Source organism: Geotrypetes seraphini, chromosome 5 (assembly GCF_902459505.1).
Source record: "Geotrypetes seraphini chromosome 5, aGeoSer1.1, whole genome shotgun sequence".
In the NCBI taxonomy this organism is placed as follows: domain Eukaryota; kingdom Metazoa; phylum Chordata; class Amphibia; order Gymnophiona; family Dermophiidae; genus Geotrypetes; species Geotrypetes seraphini.
Window position 1 is genome coordinate 235,904,529 of NC_047088.1, and position 18,872 is coordinate 235,923,400.

General features: G+C 46.8%; 1 protein-coding gene across 1 annotated transcript in view; it reads left to right on the forward strand.

The window, feature by feature from the left end:
* MCM6 (minichromosome maintenance complex component 6) overlaps nucleotides 1-16,386 on the forward strand; it is a 46,465-nt gene extending 30,079 nt beyond the window's left edge. Inside the window, exons 12-17 of the mRNA XM_033943933.1 lie at nucleotides 765-893; nucleotides 1,759-1,920; nucleotides 2,459-2,594; nucleotides 2,758-2,913; nucleotides 12,110-12,249; nucleotides 15,403-16,386. Coding sequence (XP_033799824.1) covers nucleotides 765-893; nucleotides 1,759-1,920; nucleotides 2,459-2,594; nucleotides 2,758-2,913; nucleotides 12,110-12,249; nucleotides 15,403-15,519 — 840 coding nt within the window. The 3' untranslated portion in view covers nucleotides 15,520-16,386. The remainder of the gene's footprint in view (nucleotides 1-764; nucleotides 894-1,758; nucleotides 1,921-2,458; nucleotides 2,595-2,757; nucleotides 2,914-12,109; nucleotides 12,250-15,402) is intronic.
* Nucleotides 16,387-18,872: the final 2,486 nt, after the last annotated feature.

An 18,872-nucleotide genomic window follows, 5' to 3' on the forward strand; every position in this document is an offset into this window, starting at 1 on the left:
ATTGCAGCTGTATTCACTTGAAGAACGAAGAGAGAGAGGGGACATGATTGAGACATTTAAATATATCACGGGCCGTATCGAGGTGGAAGAGGATATCTTCCGTCTTATGGGACCTTCGTCCACCAGAGGGCATCCGCTGAAAATCAGGGGAGGGAAATTTCATGGTGACTCCAGAAAGTATTTCTTCACCGAGAGGGTGGTCGATCATTGGAATGAACTCCCACGGCAGGTGATTGAGGCCAACAGCGTGGCAGATTTCAAAAATAAATGGGATATTCATGTGGGATCTCTAATGATGTAAAGGCAGGGGGTGGTGAGCAAAATCAAGGAGAAGGGTCACTAGAGTGGGCAGACTTGATGGGCTGTGGCCCTTTTCTGCCGTCATTTTTCTATGTTTCTAAACACTTCCACAGCAATGAAAGTAAAACCCAGATGTCTCAATCCGTCCTCCTTTTTTTCTGGAGCCATATGGTATCCCTATGAAATGGAAATATTGCACCAGGACTGGGCCAGTTTTCACAGTTAACAAAATAATATCATCATTCTTCTTATAGCATCTCTGGAGAACCCAGAGAGAGGCCACATATTCAGACTTCCCCTAACTGTGCAGCTGTTCAATGGCATCTTCTCATACCACATGTTTGATCCATGGTGTCCCTTTTCCTAATCTCACAGCTGAATTGGGGGGGACTTAAGTAAACACACAGCTCCCCATATCTGAAACATTTCTGGTGTTTCATGCTTAGTTCCTGCTTTGTCTTCAGGTAACGGATTATGCTATTGCCAGGCGCATTGTGGATCTTCATTCCAGACTTGAAGAGTCCATCGATCGTGTGTATTCCTTAGATGACATTAGAAGGTATCTGCTTTTTGCACGACAGTTTAAGCCAAAGGTAAGATCACTTGGCCTTTGTAGGGGAGAGTGTGCAGGTGTGGGTTGGAGGGCAAGTATTGCAAAAGTGCCCGTTACCAGGAGAGAAGAAATAAATCCTGTCCCAAGTACTCGCTGACCCGGCCTTGGAGGGACTTCTATGAAGAAGCTATGAAGTGCAGCTTACTTCAGCAATTGTTTATGTTTCTGGATACATACACCTTCTCTTCATAAAGTCTTGTGTCCCTTCATCTGTTCTACAGTATAACTGAATTATCACTTTCCTCTTCCTTAGTACCGGCTGGAGCAGTGGATTAATTTAATTATTAGCACTTCTTTCTGAGGCAAGGGGTTCTTGACACAGTCCTTGGGACACACCCAGCCAGGTGAGTTTTCAGGGTATCCACAATGAATATGCATGAGAGAGATTTGCATACAGTGGCAGGATGCAAATTCACTGCGAGTACCCTGAAAACCCAACTGGCTGGGTGTTTCTCAAGGACTGGGTTGGGAATCCCCTGGTGGCGAAGGAGTAGGCGTTCAGATAAGTTGTGTCCTATAACTGCCTTCTCACTTGTGATTCCGAATTTGGGAAGGGGGAGGTGGCATTGACCAACCTCTGCCTTATATCACTTGTTAGTCAATAGAGAGGAAGAGGTCCAGTGGCAACCATAAAAAGTTGTGGCCTTTCTCTTTTTATTCGTGTTTGTGAGATCTTCCAGGCTGTTCAGAAAGTCCTTTGCCCTGCTTTATGATTGATTTTTTTTCCACCTACTGCCACATGCTTGGAGATCTTTTATAAGGACGATGTTTCTTTTTGTTAAGTAAACAAAATTTTCTCAGGATGGTGGGGGAAGCTTATCCATTCTTCTGCTTTGTTCCCACAGATCTCTAAAGAGTCCGAGGATTTCATTGTTGAGCAGTATAAGCGTCTCCGGCAGAGAGATAGCTCTGGGGTGACCAAGTCCTCCTGGAGGATCACCGTACGCCAACTAGAGAGTATGATCCGTCTTTCAGAAGCCATGGCCAGGATGCACTGCAGTGATGAGGTGATGGGCCTCAGCCTTTTTCTCTTCCTGTAGGCAAGAACCTAACAACCAGTTACGTCACAGTACCGTGTTTTTCCCCCAGCTCCCCCCACCCCCGAGCTGTCAAAATCCCTTTTAAAAGGAATAAAGGGAGGAAGACACAGAAGGGAGTAAAGGGACTGGCATGAATTTAATAGTTTTCTCTCTGTTATTCTCCCTCCTTCTTGAGTTGTAATAATGTTCCCATTGAAGGCTCAACCGGAGTGACCCTGCACTTATCCATTTGGCTAGTTCTGCTCTTAGCATGCATAATATTCCCAATGCCAGACCTCTTGACTTTTTGTAAGAAAACTGTGTTGAGACTAGATAACATTGAATCTGAAGTTAATACAGGAAAAAGTGGAGCTGTGTTGCATTTTATTATTGATCTACAGCCAGTTTAAATACCCAAGAAAGATTTTTTTTTTCTTCCTTCAAATATTTTCACTGTAATGCTTCCTAGCCTATGAAGCAGGTTTCTTAGTAAACCATATGTTCTGCCATTTTTTTTTCCCCTCAGGTGCAACCGAAACATGTTAAAGAAGCATTTAGATTATTAAATAAATCTATTATTCGAGTTGAGACCCCCGATGTCAACCTAGACCAAGAGGAGGCAGAAGAGGAAATGGAACAGCTAGACCAAAATGGAATCAATGGTGAGCTTCTTCAACCTACTTTTTTGTTGTAATGTGGATTTAAAACAAGGGCAAGGAATCCCTCCCCTCCCCCTCACACACAGATAAGTATGAACTTTCTTTTTCTATTTGTCTTTTAACCAGTTCTTGGACCTTCCCCTCCCCCCCCCAAATTGATCCATAGGACATGCTGAGGTTCCCAATGTTGTGGATGGAATTAATGGTCACATTGAAGATGTCAACAAAGAGTCGGAACCCAAACCCTCCATGAGACTGACTTTTTCCGAGTACCGAAGAATTTCCAACTTGCTTGTTCTACATCTGCGAAAGGCAGAGGAAGGTGAGGGCTCATTTTGATTGAGCATGTAAGGAATGCTTTAGGAAAGGTTTTCTTCAACATTGTAGCAGAGTAAATGAGTAAAGATCTGTAGGCCCATCCTGCCTACTCAAGTTGTCTTTTCTTTTGGATTTTCTACCACATTGGGTAGACAAGCATATGATTTTTAAAACAACACCATTTCCCTCTTCTTTAACCCCAACCACACAGCCTTTGTCATATTACTGCCCTCCATATCTGTCTTGAGCATACACTTCCCCCCTCCGTATTCGCAAAGTCCATATCTACAGATTTGCGGTTTTAAACCCAAAAATGCATTTTCATTTTTCAGGCTATTTTAAACCCTGTAAGCCCCCCCCCCTTTTAAGCTTTACCTGGTGGTCTAGCATGTTTTTGGGGCAGGAGTGATCTTCCCACGCTCCTGCCCTGTGCAGATCGCTCACAGGAAATGGCTGCTTTGAGCTCCCGTAGTCTCTCGAGCCATTTCTTGTGAGCGATCTGCACGGGGCAGGAGCGTGGGAAGATCGCTCCTGCCTGAAAACCCACTAGACCACCAGGTAAGGCTTAAGGGGGGGGGGCTTTTGGGGCTTAAAATAGCCAGGGGAAGTGGGGGTTAGGGGCAGAACCGGACCGAATATTATTGCGGTTTTTTAATATTCGTGGGTCGGCTCTGCCCCTAACCCCTGCAAATACGGGGGGGAAGTGTAGTTAACATTTTGTTTCCACAACCGTCTGTACTGGTTAACATTCCAGGACTTATTGTCGCGTGTGTGGTATTTTTAGTTTTAGTGTGCCAACTTTATACACTGCAGTAAAATATTTCACCCAGCTGCAAGAGACATCTTCCCCTTCTTTAGCACTCTCCAGACCAGTAGAGGTTAATCTTTACGAATGGGTATATATCCAATCATGACCAGCAGGTGGAGACTGAAAACAAAACTGTGGGACAGTATATAATATACTCCCTTCTCTATTTACATCAGTCTTCTTTCAGTCTCCAGCAGGTGTTACATAGTAACATAGTAGATGACGGCAGTTAAAGACCCGAATGGTCCATCCAGTCTGCCCAACCTGATTCAATTTAAAATTTTTTTTTTTTTTTTTTTTCTTCTTAGCTATTTCTGGGCGAGAATTCAAAGCTTTACCCGGTACTATGCTTGGGTTCCACCTGCCGAAATCTCTGTTAAGACTTACTCCAGCCCATCTACACCCTCCCAGCCATTGAAGCCCTCCCCTGCCCATCCTCTACCAAACGGCCATACACAGATACAGACCGTGCAAGTCTGCCCAGTAACTGGCCTTAGTTCAATATAGTGATCTGTACCCATCTCCCTTGGTAGGGCTGTTGGAATTTGTTTAGGGGGTTTCTAGTCCCTGTTTTTGGCCGGACAGAGCTTGGGCGGGCCCTGTTTGGGGGTCCGTCCGACCTCAGGGGTGTCAAACCCGGCGGGTCTCAAGCAGGGTCCCTCCCCCCACTTCCTCCACCTCCCCACATTTTTTTAGAGGAGCCTCAGCAGTAAGCCTTGCCCCCTAAATCAAGCAAGGCATATTGCTTCGAGAGCCTGTGGAGTCTGTTCTGTAAAAAAAAAAAAATCCTGAGGTAGTGCCGGTCTGCAGGGTTGCTTCCCTGTCAGTTTAATGTTTTTTACTGTATTTTTTCTTCTAACCGGCACTTTGTTTCTAGCTAGGTCGCGTATGGAGCAATTGTGCCCTTCTCCGGGGGAGTGGGACACAATTAGGTCCAGCCACGAGGCACTCGCGGCCGGACTGAAATCGGTAGTTTGGCCCGGTGAGGTGGTGGAGCTCCGTCGGCAGCGGCTGCAGGCACCCAGAGCTCCCCGCCGATGGTGCCTCGCGAGTCGGCTTGGAGCAGTGGGGAAGCCCGGTCTTCTCCAGCCGCCCACGGAGGGATTCCCCGAAGGATTCCCTCTCAGCTGATTTTTTGACAGCTGATGCCGACTTGCCTGTTTTAGCGGCTGGGACTGTTCAGCCTTCTCAGCCGCTACAGGCCATGGAGGGAGCATTTTTGGCGGGAACTTCGCCATTTTCTCTGTCTGGCTCCTCCATTTTGTCTGCAACCTCAGGTGACCTTCCCCCTGTATTGCAAACACAGGGGCAGGTTTCAGCAGGGACCCCTGCTGGGGCAGGGAGTCCCTGGGGACCCCCAGGGCAATTGGGGGTCCCACGTGCACCTGGGGGGTTTCGGGGGTGGTTTCCCTCCGCGCCCCCTATGGCTTTGCCTCCCTCTTTTCGTTTCGCATCCCCTCTTCCTCCTCCCTCATCCAAGCGCCCACGGGGGGGCTTGGATTGCGAATTGGTGGTCGGAGGAGCGTGTTGGCATGGTTGAGGACCTGGCTGCTTTGGCGGGCTTCCAGGATCCTCTAGAGGGGACGCCCGCTGGCAGCGGGGCGGCGGGTTTCCCGTCTTCCAGAGCAGATGCGTCCGTGGTGCGCTTTTTATTCAGAGGGATGAGCTTTTAGACCTGATGTAGCAGGTCTCCTTGGTGCTGCATTTTTGAAGTTGCGCCACCGGAGACCCCGCGTATGGGGGTCCCTCTGCTTCAGGGGGTCTGTCCTGTTTCCCGCTCTTTTCCTGTGCGTCAGGATTTTCGGGATTTTGTGTTGGCGCTGTGGCCTACGGGCGCCGTTTCGTTGGGTGTGCGCCTTGGCTCATGGGTAGCCCATCCCAGAGGGGGATAGGGCTACCTTAATTTCGCCAATGGGGGACACGGTGGTCTCAGCACTTCCTAAGCGGCATACCGTGCCTGTTATGGACGGTTCTGCTCTTAGGGTCTCTGAGGAGCGTACGTTAGAGACACTTCTTAAGTATAATTTTGATGTCTCTGCCTTGGGGGTCCAGGCGGCTATTTGTGTGGAGCTGGTGGCTCGCACCGTGTTTCGGTGGTCTGAGCATGTCCTGGATCGTGAGTCTGATGACTGGTCCTTAGTGCATCAGGAGGTGGTGAAGTTTGAGATGACTGCCTCGTTCCTCTCGGTTGTTCTTTGTGACTTGGTGCTGCTAAGTCTGGGACATTTGGTGGCCGCACGCTGTACCTTGTGGCTTCGCGCTTGGTCGGCGGTTGCCGCGTCCAAAACTGAATTTCCCAAAATTTCCCTTTCGGGGGTTGTTTTTTGTTTAGAGAGGACTTAGATCTGGTGGTTCAGACTCTGACGGACTCTGATGTGCCCCGTCTACCTGAGGACCGTGCCCGCCCAGCATCTCGGGTTGGCATTGCCCGGGGGCGTCTGCGGGAATTTCGCAAGTTTCGCCTGGGGCATGGGACTGCTTCTTTCCAGGCTTCCGGTTTTTCCCTGGGGTCGGTTGGCTTAGCGCATGCAGTCTTTTCAGGGGGCCCGTCGGGGGGCTGGGAGTTCCCCCCCCGGTTCCCCTGCTGCCCGTCCTGCGCGATGTCTCTTTGCCGGCGCCCCCTTTGGTTCCCGTGGGTGCCCGGCTTCGCAACTTGTTTCCCAAGTGGGCCAAGATCACGTCCGATCAGTGGGTCCTGGTGGTGGTGCGGGACAGTTATGTACTTGAATTTTGCCCGCTCTCTGCCGGATCATATCTAGCCTCTCCATGTCAGGTGGCATGGGAGATGCTAGCCTTTCGCCAGACCCTTCAGCGCTTGCTAGATCTCAAAGCAGTTGTCCAGTGTCCCCTCAGGAGTGCGGTATCGGCTGGTACGCCATTTCCTTTATGGGGCCCTAAAGGGAGGGGACCTTTCGGCCCATCCTTGGTTTAAACTGAGGTCAACAGGACTCTCAGAATTCCCTTTTATTCGCATGGACACACTGCAGTCTGTCCTTCTGGTGGTTCAGCCGGGGGAGTTCCTGACTTCTCTCGCTCTGGCGGAGGCCTACTTGCCTGTTTCCATTCGGGCCTCTCCTCAGCTCTTTCTTTGCTTTGCGATATTGGGTCTGCACTATCAGTTCTGTGTGCTTCCCTTGGGCCTGGCCACGACTCCCCGGACGTTCGCCAAGTTGATGGTGGTCGTCACGGCGGCATTGCAGTCAGAGGGCATTCTGGTGCACCCCTTCTGGGATGACTGGTTGTTTCGGGCGAAGTCGTTGCAGGAGAGCGTCCGAGTTACAGCTCGGGTGGTTGAGTTTCTCCGGTCACTGGGCTGGGTGGTCAACCTTTCCAAGACTCGGTTGGTCCCCGCTCAGCATCTGGAGTACCTTGGGGTTCTGTTCGACACCTCCTTGGGGAAGGTCTTCCTTCCAGAGGCCCGGGTAAGCAAATTGCAATCTCAGATTCGCCTTCTTTTGGCGTCCCGGTGTCCTCGGGCGCAGGATATCCTCCAAGTCTTGGGGTCGATGGCAGCGTTCCTGGATGTTGTGAGGTGGGCGCGGGCCCACATGTGTCTCTTCAGTATGCTCTGCTCCGTAGATGGTCACCCCAGAGGCTCAGTTTGGAGGTCCCTGTCCCTCTGCGAGGCTTGGCGCGCTGCAGTCTTCTTTGGTGGCTCCAGACCTCTCATCTGGTCCAGAGGATGAGTCTGGATCTATCGCAGTGGACGGTGCTTCTCACGGATGCCAGTCTCCTCGGTTGGGGGGGCTCAGTGTCTAGGTCACTCAGCTCAGGGCACCTGGTCCTTGGAGGAGGCGTCCTGGTCGATCAACATGTTGGAGACCAGAGCCGTCCCTCTGGCGCTGTTAGCCTTCCGCTCCCTCTTGATGGGCAAGTCGGTCAGAGTCCGGTCTGACAATGCCACAGCGGTGGCTTATGTCAATCGTTGAGGCACCAAGAGCGCTCAGGTGGCGGAGGAGGCGGCTCGGCTCATGCTTTGGGGCGGAGTCACGCCTTCTGGACCTCTCGGCCTCTCACATGGCCGGGGTGGAGAATGTTCAGGCGAACTTCCTCAGTCACATCTTAGATCACAGAGAGTGGTGTCTCAGCCCTGTGGCTTTTCAGTTGATAATGCAGGCTTGGGGTCAGTCCCTGATGGACCTGACGGCCACGAGTGGCAATGCCGAGGTGTTCCGCTTCTTCAGTCGTCACAGGGATGGACTGGCCGAGGGTCTGGATGCTCTGGTTCAACCATGGCCAACAGAGGGGCTGTTGTGCATGTTCCCTCCGTGGCCATTAGTGGGCAGAGTTCTTCTCCACATTGTTCACCATCCGGGTCTGGTGGTTCTGGTGGCTCCAGATTGGCCTCGGCATCCGTGATACGCAGATCTGGTGACACTCTGGTGGCGGATCCTCTTCCTCTGCCTCCCTTGGACGACCTTCTGACGCAGGGTCCCATTCCCATGTTTGACCTGTCTCCCTTCTGTCTTATGGCTTGGCTTTTGAAAGGGGTCGCCTTGGTAAGAAAGGGTATTCAGATAGGGTGATTTCTACACTCTTGGGGTCCTGGAGGCTTTCTACCTCTCAGGCTTCTGTGTGGATTTGACACTTCTTTGAGGGGTGGTGCCAGGTGCGGGGAGTGGTCTCTCTTCGCGTTTCTGTGCCTAACATCCTAGAGTTCTTGCAAGATGGCCTGGATAGAGGCCTGGCTTCGGCTTCTCTCCGGGTTCAGCTTGTGGCCTTGTCAGCCTTTCGGGGGTTTGTGATGGGTCAGCGTTTGACAGCTATTCCTGATGTGATTCGCTTTTTGCGGGCGGCCAAGGTGCTCAGGCCTCCCGTGCGGTCCTCTATTCCCTCTTGGAATCTCAGTCTGGTTCTCTCTATTCTGATGTACCCGCCCTTCGAACCGTTGGGCGGCTGCTCTTTGAAGGACCTTACTTGGAAGACGGTCTTTTTGGTGGACATTTCTTCCGCTAGGCGTGTTTCTGAGCTACAGGTTTTCTCTTGTAGGGCTCCCTTCTTGGAGTTTTCTAGGGAGCAGGTTGTCTTGAGGCCTGTTCCTTCCTTTTCTGCCGAAAGTAGTTTTTCTTTTTCATGTCAATCAATCTGTGGTCCTCCCGGTCTTGGGTAGTTGGGAGGGCTCTTCTGAGCAAAGACAGCTGAGCAAGTTGGATGTTGGTCGGGTCCTTCGCTCTTATGTGCAACGGACCCAGGAGATCAGGAAATAAAATCATCTCTTTGTCCTTCTGACTGGTCCTCCTAGGGGGGCTGGCGCTTCTAGGGCTACTATTGCATGCTAGATCAAGGAGTCTATTGCTTCCGCTTCTCTTCTGGGGCAGCAGCCCGTTCCGGAGTTTCTCAAAGCTCATTCTACTCGGGGTCAGGCGGCTTCTTGGGCTGAGTCGTCGCTCGTGCCTCCAGTGGACATTTGTAAGGCTGCGGTTTGGTCTTCCTTGTATTCCTTTGTCAGACTCTTTCGGGTAGATGTTCTGGCGCGTCAGGATGCGGTGTTCGGTGTGTGTTTTCTGGTGTCAGCCCTTCGGGGGTCCCGCCCGTGTGAGGGACTGCTTTGGTACGTCCCATTCGTAAAGATTAACCTCTACTGGTCTGGAGCGTGCTAAAGAAGGAGAAATTAGGTTCTTACCTGCTAATTTACTTTCTTTTAGCTTCTCCAGACCAGTAGAGGTCCCCACCCTGTCTGTTGTTGTTGTTGTTGGGGCTGTTTCGCAGGCAGTTTTTGTTTTTTGCTGCGGGTTCTAGTATTTTTCTAGGGCCGGGGAGAATTAAAGAACAGCGGCTGTGGCTCGGCTGGCTTAGCTGGCGAGCTGTGGGGACATTTTCCTTCTGGTATTTCTCCTCTGCATTTTCCAACAGCATTTGGGTATGTTATTTGTTACTCCTGTTCGGAGTATTGTTTTCTTTCTGTTTTCCAGTTCTTAGTTCTGCTTGGCTATTCGGCAGACTGATGTAAATAGAGAAGGGAGTATATTATATACTGTCCCACAGTTTTGTTTTCAGTCTCCACCTGCTGGTCATGATTGGATATATACCCATTCGTAAAGATTAACCTCTACTGGTCTGGAGAAGCTAAAAGAAAGTAAATTAGCAGGTAAGAACCTAATTTCTCCTTTTATTCTACTAAATGACCACAGAATATGAAATTAATACTGAAAAAAGTGGTGCTATGTTGCATTTTATTATTGATCTACAGCCAGTTTAAATACCCAAGATAAGATTTTTTTTTTTCTTCCTTTAAATATTTCCATTTAAATATTTCCACTGTAATGCTTCCTAGCCTATGAAGCAGGTTTCTTAGTAAACCATAAGTTCTACCATTTTTTCCCCCTCAGGTGCAACCGAAACATGTTAAAGAAGCATTTAGATTATTAAATCTATTATTTGAGTTGAGACCCCCGATGTTAACCTAGACCAAGAGGAGGCAATTCAGATCACTGTTGTACTTTGTATCAAATTCTATATAAATGCTTTCCCTTCTGTAAAAGGTTGTAAAAGCAAGAAATTCCTAAATCACTCTTTAGCATCTCAGGCAGCTTCCCATGAAAAAGAATTTCGATCATTGTTGCTCATAGCTGTTTCTTACAGACATTTTAGAAAACAGCTAAAAACCTATCTTTTCTCCAAATACCTGACTAGCTGCCTCATTCAAATATACGATTATGTTTAATGTTTATAATCTTTTGTAAACCGCGTAGAACTGTTTGATAACGCGGTCTGTAAGCATAATGTTATGTTATGTAGCTAGAGCCAGACTTCAGATCTTCTTCCCCTTCAGTGAACAATAAAGTCCAACCTACAGATTGTCATACAACTCCATGGTCAGCATTCCAAGAACCGGTTGATAACATGAACAGAGTACAATCCTCACCAAAAGGCCCAGCCGGCCCAGCCGCATCAGGTTTCTAAGACAATTGGGTTATCCTACATGGAGCAACCATGGTTATAAACTTGCCATCATTCAGCCTGGTGGCCAGATATTCTGGCTAATACTAGTTAAAGATTGGCACCACTCTTCATGTTATTATCCAGGGAGCCAAGTACTCTGCTAACACTGGATATTGACTAAAACAGACTCATAACAACCTCATGAATTGCTTCCTCTAACTACGCTAGCTCTCCTGTTGCGCGTGCTCCTCCCCTTATGTTCTTTTAATGTATCTCCCGCAACACCTTAAGAGTTGTATCAATCTCCCTTAATCACACAGTACGTCTTCTCTATCTCTTCAATTCCCAATGATCTTAGCCTATGCTTCTCTTTGCTGTAATGTATTCCTAAGATTCCTTTTACTGCTCTGTTCAGTTCTCCTTATTCCATTTTGTAAGTCTCCTTGAACCTATATAGGCATAGCGCGACCCACAAATCCCTGAATAGATTAGAAAGATTACGACAAATCTTGGCAGTAGGGCACAAAGGGGGGGGGGGACTAAATGCTAGATTTATTTCTGGTGTTCTAAGAACTAAATACTGTATATATGTCTCTTGTGGCTGGGTGAAGTATTGTACTGCAGTGTATGACAATCTGTAGGTTGGACATTTTTGCCCACTGAAGGGGAAGAAGATTTGAAGTCTGGCTCTATCTAGGTCGCGTTTATATAGAATTTGATATGAAGTACAACAGTAATCTGAGTTACTTTTACATTCTGTGGTCATTTAGTAGAATAAAAGGGGACATGCTAAACAGTGAAATGGAATGGGAGTCGAGGGGGTTGTGCCACTAGGACTGAAAAGGGCTGTGAAGATGCAGAGAGAAAGCGACTTTCCCAGGTTCATGCAGAGTTGGTGATAAAGGAGAGTCTTGATGTCATGAACAGCAGTTTCTTACCATTCATGAAATTGAGGTTTGAATGTGGTTTCAGCCATTTTAACAGTCACTCACTCACTCTCATACACACTCACTCTCATACACACTCACTCACACACACTCACTCACACACACTCACTCACACACCACACTCTCACTCACTCACACATCACACTCTCACACACCACACAGTCACTCACTCTCATACACACTCACACACCACACTCTCACTCACTCACACATCACACTCACACACCACACTCACATACCACACTCACACTCATTCACACACCACACTCACACTCTCTCACTCACACACTCTCACTCACACACACTCTCTCACTCACACACACACTCTCTCACTCACACACACACACTCACTCTCACACTCTCTCACACTCACACTCTCTCACACATTCACTCTCACTCACATTCACTCTCATACATTCACTCACTCACACATACACGCTCACATACTCACTCACACATTCACTCTCTCACACTCACACACATTCACTCACTCACTCTCACAATTTTCAGCTTGAGTTGCTGGAATGTTCATCTGGCTTTTGTTGTGTTTTTTTCTTTAATAGAAGATGATGATATAGCCTTAAGGAGGGGTGAACTCATCAATTGGTATTTGAAAGAAATAGAGTCTGAAATAGACTCTGAGGAAGAGCTCATCAACCGAAAGAAGATCATAGAACGAGTCATTCACCGGCTTGTCTACTATGTAAGTGTACACTTTTACACAGAAAGTATATAGTTTCTAACACTAAACTCACTGTTTCAGAATCTTCAGACTATTACGTAACCCTTTCAGGAAGATTCAGCGCTCTTAGATTGGACTGCCATTCCTATTCATGTGAAATCTTCAGCTTGCGTATGAATTTGTCAACTCGTATCTCCTTAATGTTGATCTATGAAAAAACACCAACCTTGATTAGTGCAGTCTTTGACTTTCATTTGGGGATTTGGGTTGCGGTCTTCAAAGGATTTGAACTGGCAACTATCAGATACCCCAGGTGGCAAGACCACCATTGAGCTAGCGCAACGTTTCACAACTCAGTCCTGGAGTACCCTGCCCCTGCTAGTCAGGTTTTCAGGATATCCGCAATGAATATACATAAACTTGATTTGCATACACTGTCTCGATTATATGCAAATTCCTTTCATGCGTAGTTATTGTGGATATCCTGAAAACCTGACTGGCAAGGGGGGTACTCCAGGACCGAGTTGAGAAACGCTGAGCTAGAGGACATAAGTGTAACATAATGTATTTGAATTTCGTGGGACTTTTTTTGGCTGAGATGAAAATCTATTTAACAATGGAAGGGGGAGATGTTTTAATGCCCTGCCACCCAGTGGCGTAGTGCCGTGGGGTGGTATTCTGCCGCGGGCATGATCTTCCTCAGGGCACTGGCATCCCTCCTGCTCTCCGCCTGCCCCTTACCTCCATCCCCCATACCTTTTTAACTTCAGTGTGAGCAGCCACGAACTTGCTGCTCGCTTTGGCACTCCTCTGACGTCACTTCCGGGACCCACACCTAGGAAGTGACATCGGAGAGAGTGCCAACCCAGCCCATGTGCCTAAGGCCCCACCCACAGGAGGGGCCTAATACTCCCGAGCCTATTCTGATTGGCCCAGGTGCCTTAGGCCCCAACTATGGGCGGGGTTTCAGATGCCTGGGCCAATCCGGCCCCATTCTGGAGCCGGCTGGCCTGCCGGACGGGCGGGCTTGGTACCCGTCCATCCGGCCAACATTTCAAAGGTATTGGGGGGGGTCGGCGGGAGGGGGTGGTCATCGTTAGGGGGGGGTTGTGTCGAGGGCATGAGGGCCTGGGATCCCTCCTGCCCGTATTGTAGTGAGGGGTGGGGGATAGGGGGTCCGCCTGGGCAGGAGGGGTTGGCTCCCTCCTGCCCCGATATCATCGGGGGGGGGGTCGTCGGTGCCGCGGAGCAAGAGGGCTTGAGCTCCCTCTTGCCCTGATGTCGGGGGGTGCCGCGGGTGCCCAGGGCAGGAGGGCTTGGGTTCCCTCCTGCCCGACCATAATTGGGGGGGGGGGGGAGTTAGCGATTGCGGGGCAGGAGGGCTTGGACTCCCTCTTGCCCCGAACGTAATTGGGAGGTGCCACGGGGCAAGAGGGCTTGAGCTCCCTCTTGCCCTGAACATAGTCAGGGGTTGGGGTGCTGCAGGCCAGGAGGGCTTGGGCTCCCTCCTGCCCGGATCGTTTTAAGGTGGGGGGGATTCTGTAACCAGTGTTGTTTTTGACAGACATCGGTTACAGAATCCAGCTTTTAGGCGAAGGACTGGCTCCTTCGCCTAAAAGCCCTTGTGTTGGACGTTTGGGGCTTAGGTGTTTTTTTGGATCATTATGGGGTATAAGTGTAGACGTCGTGGGGAGATAAGTGTAGACGTAGTGGTGGTCTGGGCATTTAAACAGCTGAATGTAGAGGCAGGCCATTATCAAAAAAAGGACTTTTTTTGATAATGGACATTTTCCCTGCTTCTGCTTTCAACGTTTAAGGCCTTAGGTCAAAAAGGGACTTAGACGGTTTTTTTGATTATGCCCCTCCACGGAAATTAAAGTCCATTAAAAAATACTTTGACCCTTTCTCTTTTAGATTATTGGTGCAGTCTTTGGTTCTATCAGTATTAGACTACTGCAATATCGTTTATTTCGGTGTCCCTAAAAAACAGTGAGAAAATTAAGAATAGTACAGAATACGGCTGTCCGCTTGATATTTGGATAGAAGAAAAGTGACCATGACTATTGCACTGGTTGCCAAAGGAGGCGCGAATAATGTTTAAGTTTTCCTGCATTTGTTTCAAGCAGGCTTGGGGACTAGCTCCTACCTATCTTCTACCTCATTTCGTACTATACAGCCCTACAAGGACAACCAGAAATCATAACTTATTTGCATACCCAAGGGTCACTGGTTGTAAATATAAGTCCTTTTTGGATAGGTCTTTCATGTTTCAAGCAAGCAAACAGCAGTCTTGGCTAGATAACTACATCAATGGAACTAGGCTGACTTACGGCGCCTTTCGGAAAAAAAATTAAAACTGTATTTTTCGACAGATTTATCTCATAAACAGAAGTCACATTAAATTTATATTTTCATCCTGTCTTTCTTGAGTAATATATTGTACTTTCACTATTTGCATTTTGTAATTCGCTGATTGTCCAGCTCTCTTCAGTGTGAACCGTCTGGAAGTCATCCGACTATGGCGGTATAGAACAATAAAGTTATTATTATTGCTCTCACCCTCGATGTCGGTAAATAATATTTAGATGAACTTCTTTAAAAGGGGAAAAATTGCCTCGGAAGCCACGGGCATACCTATGAGAAAGAACTAAGCGTTTTCATCGGCTCTCTCCCATGCTTCTGTCATCGGCTAAAAACCCCCCTTTGAATAGCATACATTTTTAGGTTCACATATACTGATCTCAAATACACAGATTAATTTTTCAGCAATATCTCAGCAAAATTAAATATTTATTGTACAATGAAAAGTAGGCTTAGCTTATCTTGGAGGTGTTGAAGCTCCACTGAGTACTGCTGATTGATCTGTGTCTCAGTATTCACATAGCACCCAGCCTATAGTTAACTGGAGTTTTGGTGCAATTTATAGTGGTGTTTATATTCCAGTTCCTCTATTTTGTAGTCTAGTAATTTGTGATTCAAATATAGAGTCAGTCTTTAGAATGCTGGGCTTAACTTCGTGCTGTGTCGGTTCCACTGAATATCTGTCTTCTGTTTTAGCAGCCGTAAATGGATGCTCAGGGAGATACGAGGTCTTGATTCTAAATATGCTTGCTAATTGTCTGTCCTTGAATGTGACTTTTGACTTAAGTTGCCTTTTCTACTTGTATTTCTCAGGATCGCATTCTCATTGAACTGTCCCAGACAGGTCTGAAAGGCTCCTCAGAAGGCGAGAGTATAAGAGAGGAAGACCCCTACCTTGTGGTGAACCCCAACTACATACTGGAAGATTAAGACTTGGCAGAGCAAGAGGACTTAAGTCTGATGTGAGAGAGGGAATGGAGTTTTTGGATCAACATAAATACTGTTGGTGTCTTGAATTGTTGGTTCTGGACGGAGAGCTGTACAGTCACCTTCCTTTCATGGTCAACGTTTCCGACTTGAGAAGGAAAGATTTTTTTCTGTTTTCTTTAAAAAGAAACAATTCTTAACTTTTTTATGTCGTCAAGAGAATTTACAGTATTCATCATCAAGCCAAAATACTTTGAAACAGCTCCTAGAGCTGATTTGGATCTCCATAAAGTGAAGTTGAACTATGTAGGAACAGTTTCCTCAAACTCGGTGCTTTATGACTGTTTTAACATGATTCTTAAACCATTTTTCATCTTTCATTTAAATTCAACATCTTAAAGTCACTTTGAAATGCAACTAGCATTTTGCTGTGCCCAGTGCTCAACTTAATGTAAATTGATTAGAGGGAGACGCTGAAGTTTGATGTAATGTTAAAATTTGCAATGGGAAACTTTTTCAACAATATATTCACTATAGCAGTCTGACTAGATACATAGAAGTGATACTTTGAGTCTCGCTTTTGACGGCTTAATTCCCCTTGTAGGATTCATGTGGGAGTGTGAATAATGTCTGACTATATAATGAATGGCAGTGATTTTACTCAAATAAACTTATTATTTTGCTTTGGATATAGCTTACTCCCAGTGCTCTTAAGGGTATATGAGAGAATTCTGAAAAATTACTGTTCTGTTGGATTGTTTAACTTTTTAAAAACTTTTATTGCTATAAATTATAGATTCGTCTGTATATGTATATAGTATTTCAAGTGTTTATTAAATAAAGCATGGCATAAGGTGTCTTCTGCAAGAATTCCTGTTTACCCTTGCTCTGTTTTTCTAGGGAGACTTGTTTAATGACAAAATCTGTATTGGAGGTAGTGGTTGTGGACTGTGGCGTACCAAGAGAGGGGGGCGGTCTGTCCCGGGTGTAGCCCATAAGGGGGTGCTCCAAGGGCTAGCATCATGGTCCAAGAACTTGTTCCCCCACAACGGCAGCCTTCACAACTTGCTGCTCTGCTGGCGTTGGGCCTTCCTCTCTGCCAGGTCCTGCCTTCTCGGAAAGAGGAAGTAGGTGGGACCAGCATAGAACAAGGCCCTACACAGGCAAGAGCAGCGAGTTGTGAAGACTGCAATGCTGAAGGAGGGGGAATGACAGAGAGAGGTAGTTAGGTACCCATCGGGGGGGAGGGGAGGAGGAGAGAAATGCTGCAACCGATTGGGGGTGAGAGAGGGAGGGAGAAGTAAGACCAGGGAAGTGAGAGAGAGATGCCAGACCATGGGGAAGGGAGGGAAAGGAGACCAATGCCAGACAAGGGGAAAGGAAGGAGAGGAAATGCCAGAGCATGGAGGGTAATTGAGTGATGGCGAGGAGAAAAATGCCAGGGCATGGGGGAGGGAAGGAGACAGATGCCAGACAGAGGGATGGGAAGGAAGGAAAGGAGAAGAGATACCAGAGCAAGGAGAAGAGGGTGGAGACAAAGAAAAATGGAAAGGGGGGTGAAGCTGAAATGAATCATGTATGAAGGGTTATAAGATAATCAGTTTATGGAAGGAGCACAGAAAGAGGAAGATGCCATATGGAAAGGGCAGAGAGAGAGGACAGACAGTGGATGTAAAGAGAACCAGAGCAGACCTAGAAACTTTCGCTCAGCAGCCCCACCATTTCTTCACCAATTCCTGGGGCTGCCTTAATCTTTCTGCTCTCCTCTAGCTCATAGTAACGGTTATGTGCAGCTTCCTGCTGGAGACTCTCTTCTGTCATCTCAAGGGTCTCCCTGCAGCTCACAGGCTCTGTGCATGGATCTATCCCCAGAGCAGCCCTCAGCATTTCTCTCCTGCCTCTCCCCTGTAAGTGCTCCAAATGTATTATTTTTTCTTCTGTTACAATTGGATGTTATGCTTTACACTAATTTTTCTCAGAGTGATGTCTTAAGGGTGTTAGATCAGAATTTGCAAAATGCACAGATGGGGGCAGGGGTCTAAGGTGTTTGAATGCAATGTCTGAATTAGTTATAAACTAAAGCATCTAACTCTAACAAGATAATAATAATAATAATAATAACTTTATTTTTCTATACCGCCATAGTCAGGCGACTTCTAGGCGGTTGCTAAAGAGTAATGAAATAGAAATTCCAAATACAAAGACCGAAGATCTCAAGTGTCTGCAGTTACACCCTTAGAACTAGTCATAAGAAATAACTGGCGTGCAGACTATCATCGGTCCTATTTGTCTCAAATGGAGAAACTATTTATAAAGATATTTTAAATTTTTTATATATTTTAAGATTTCAGAGATTTTTACAGACCATTTGTCCTATATTAATTCAAATAATATTGTATACCCCATCTTCTTGGGTGAACAGAATTTTTCGTTAAATTATCATTTTTTGTTTTAAATTTCGTTCAATTTCATTCAATTCAAAGCAGTACTTAGCTTGGGTGTAGATTCTCTACCCAGCCTTAAACATCCGGAATTGCCTACCCCTACCCTAGACCAGTGTCCCACAAACTTCCTCGAACTGCGGCACAATAAATGTAATGGCAATCTTTAAATACTTCTAATACTCCTCTAGAGAGTATTCCTCCCTTTCTCCTTAAAAAATTTTTCTCCCACTTTGGCCCATATATCTGGGAAATGATTTCTAAATCTCTTTCTGACTGTTCTGTTCCTTCGGGTTGGAAAACTGCTCTTGTCTTTCCAAAAATCAAACAACATAATTTTGATCCCTCTCTTCCCGCAAATTATCGTCCAATTGCTAATCTTCCGTTATTATCGAAACTAACAGAAAAAATCGTTCATACTCAACTATCTGATTTCATCGAAAAAACTCACGCTTTACACCCCTGTCAAACCGGTTTTCGCTCATCACATTCAACTGAACTGTCACTGCTAGGCCTCCTATCAACTATACACTACTATCACGAACACCAAAAATCTGTCCTTCTTATATCTCTCGACCTCTCAGCAGCCTTTGATACTATTGACCACTCTCTCCTTCTAAATAGACTTAAAGACTGCGGTATCTCTGGATCTGCACTTTCATGGTTTAAATCTTACTTTACAGACCGCAGCTTCAAAGTTCAGGCAATGAACGAAACTTCAACTTCTTTAGTTCAAACCTATGGGGTTCCACAAGGTTCTATCCTATCACCTTTACTATTTAATATCTTTCTATCTCCACTTCTAACTATAGCTCAATCTATTGGATTTACTATTTTCGCCTATGCAGACGACATCCAACTCCTTCATCCAATTGACACTTCTAATACTTCTGACATTAAAAATATCAACAATAA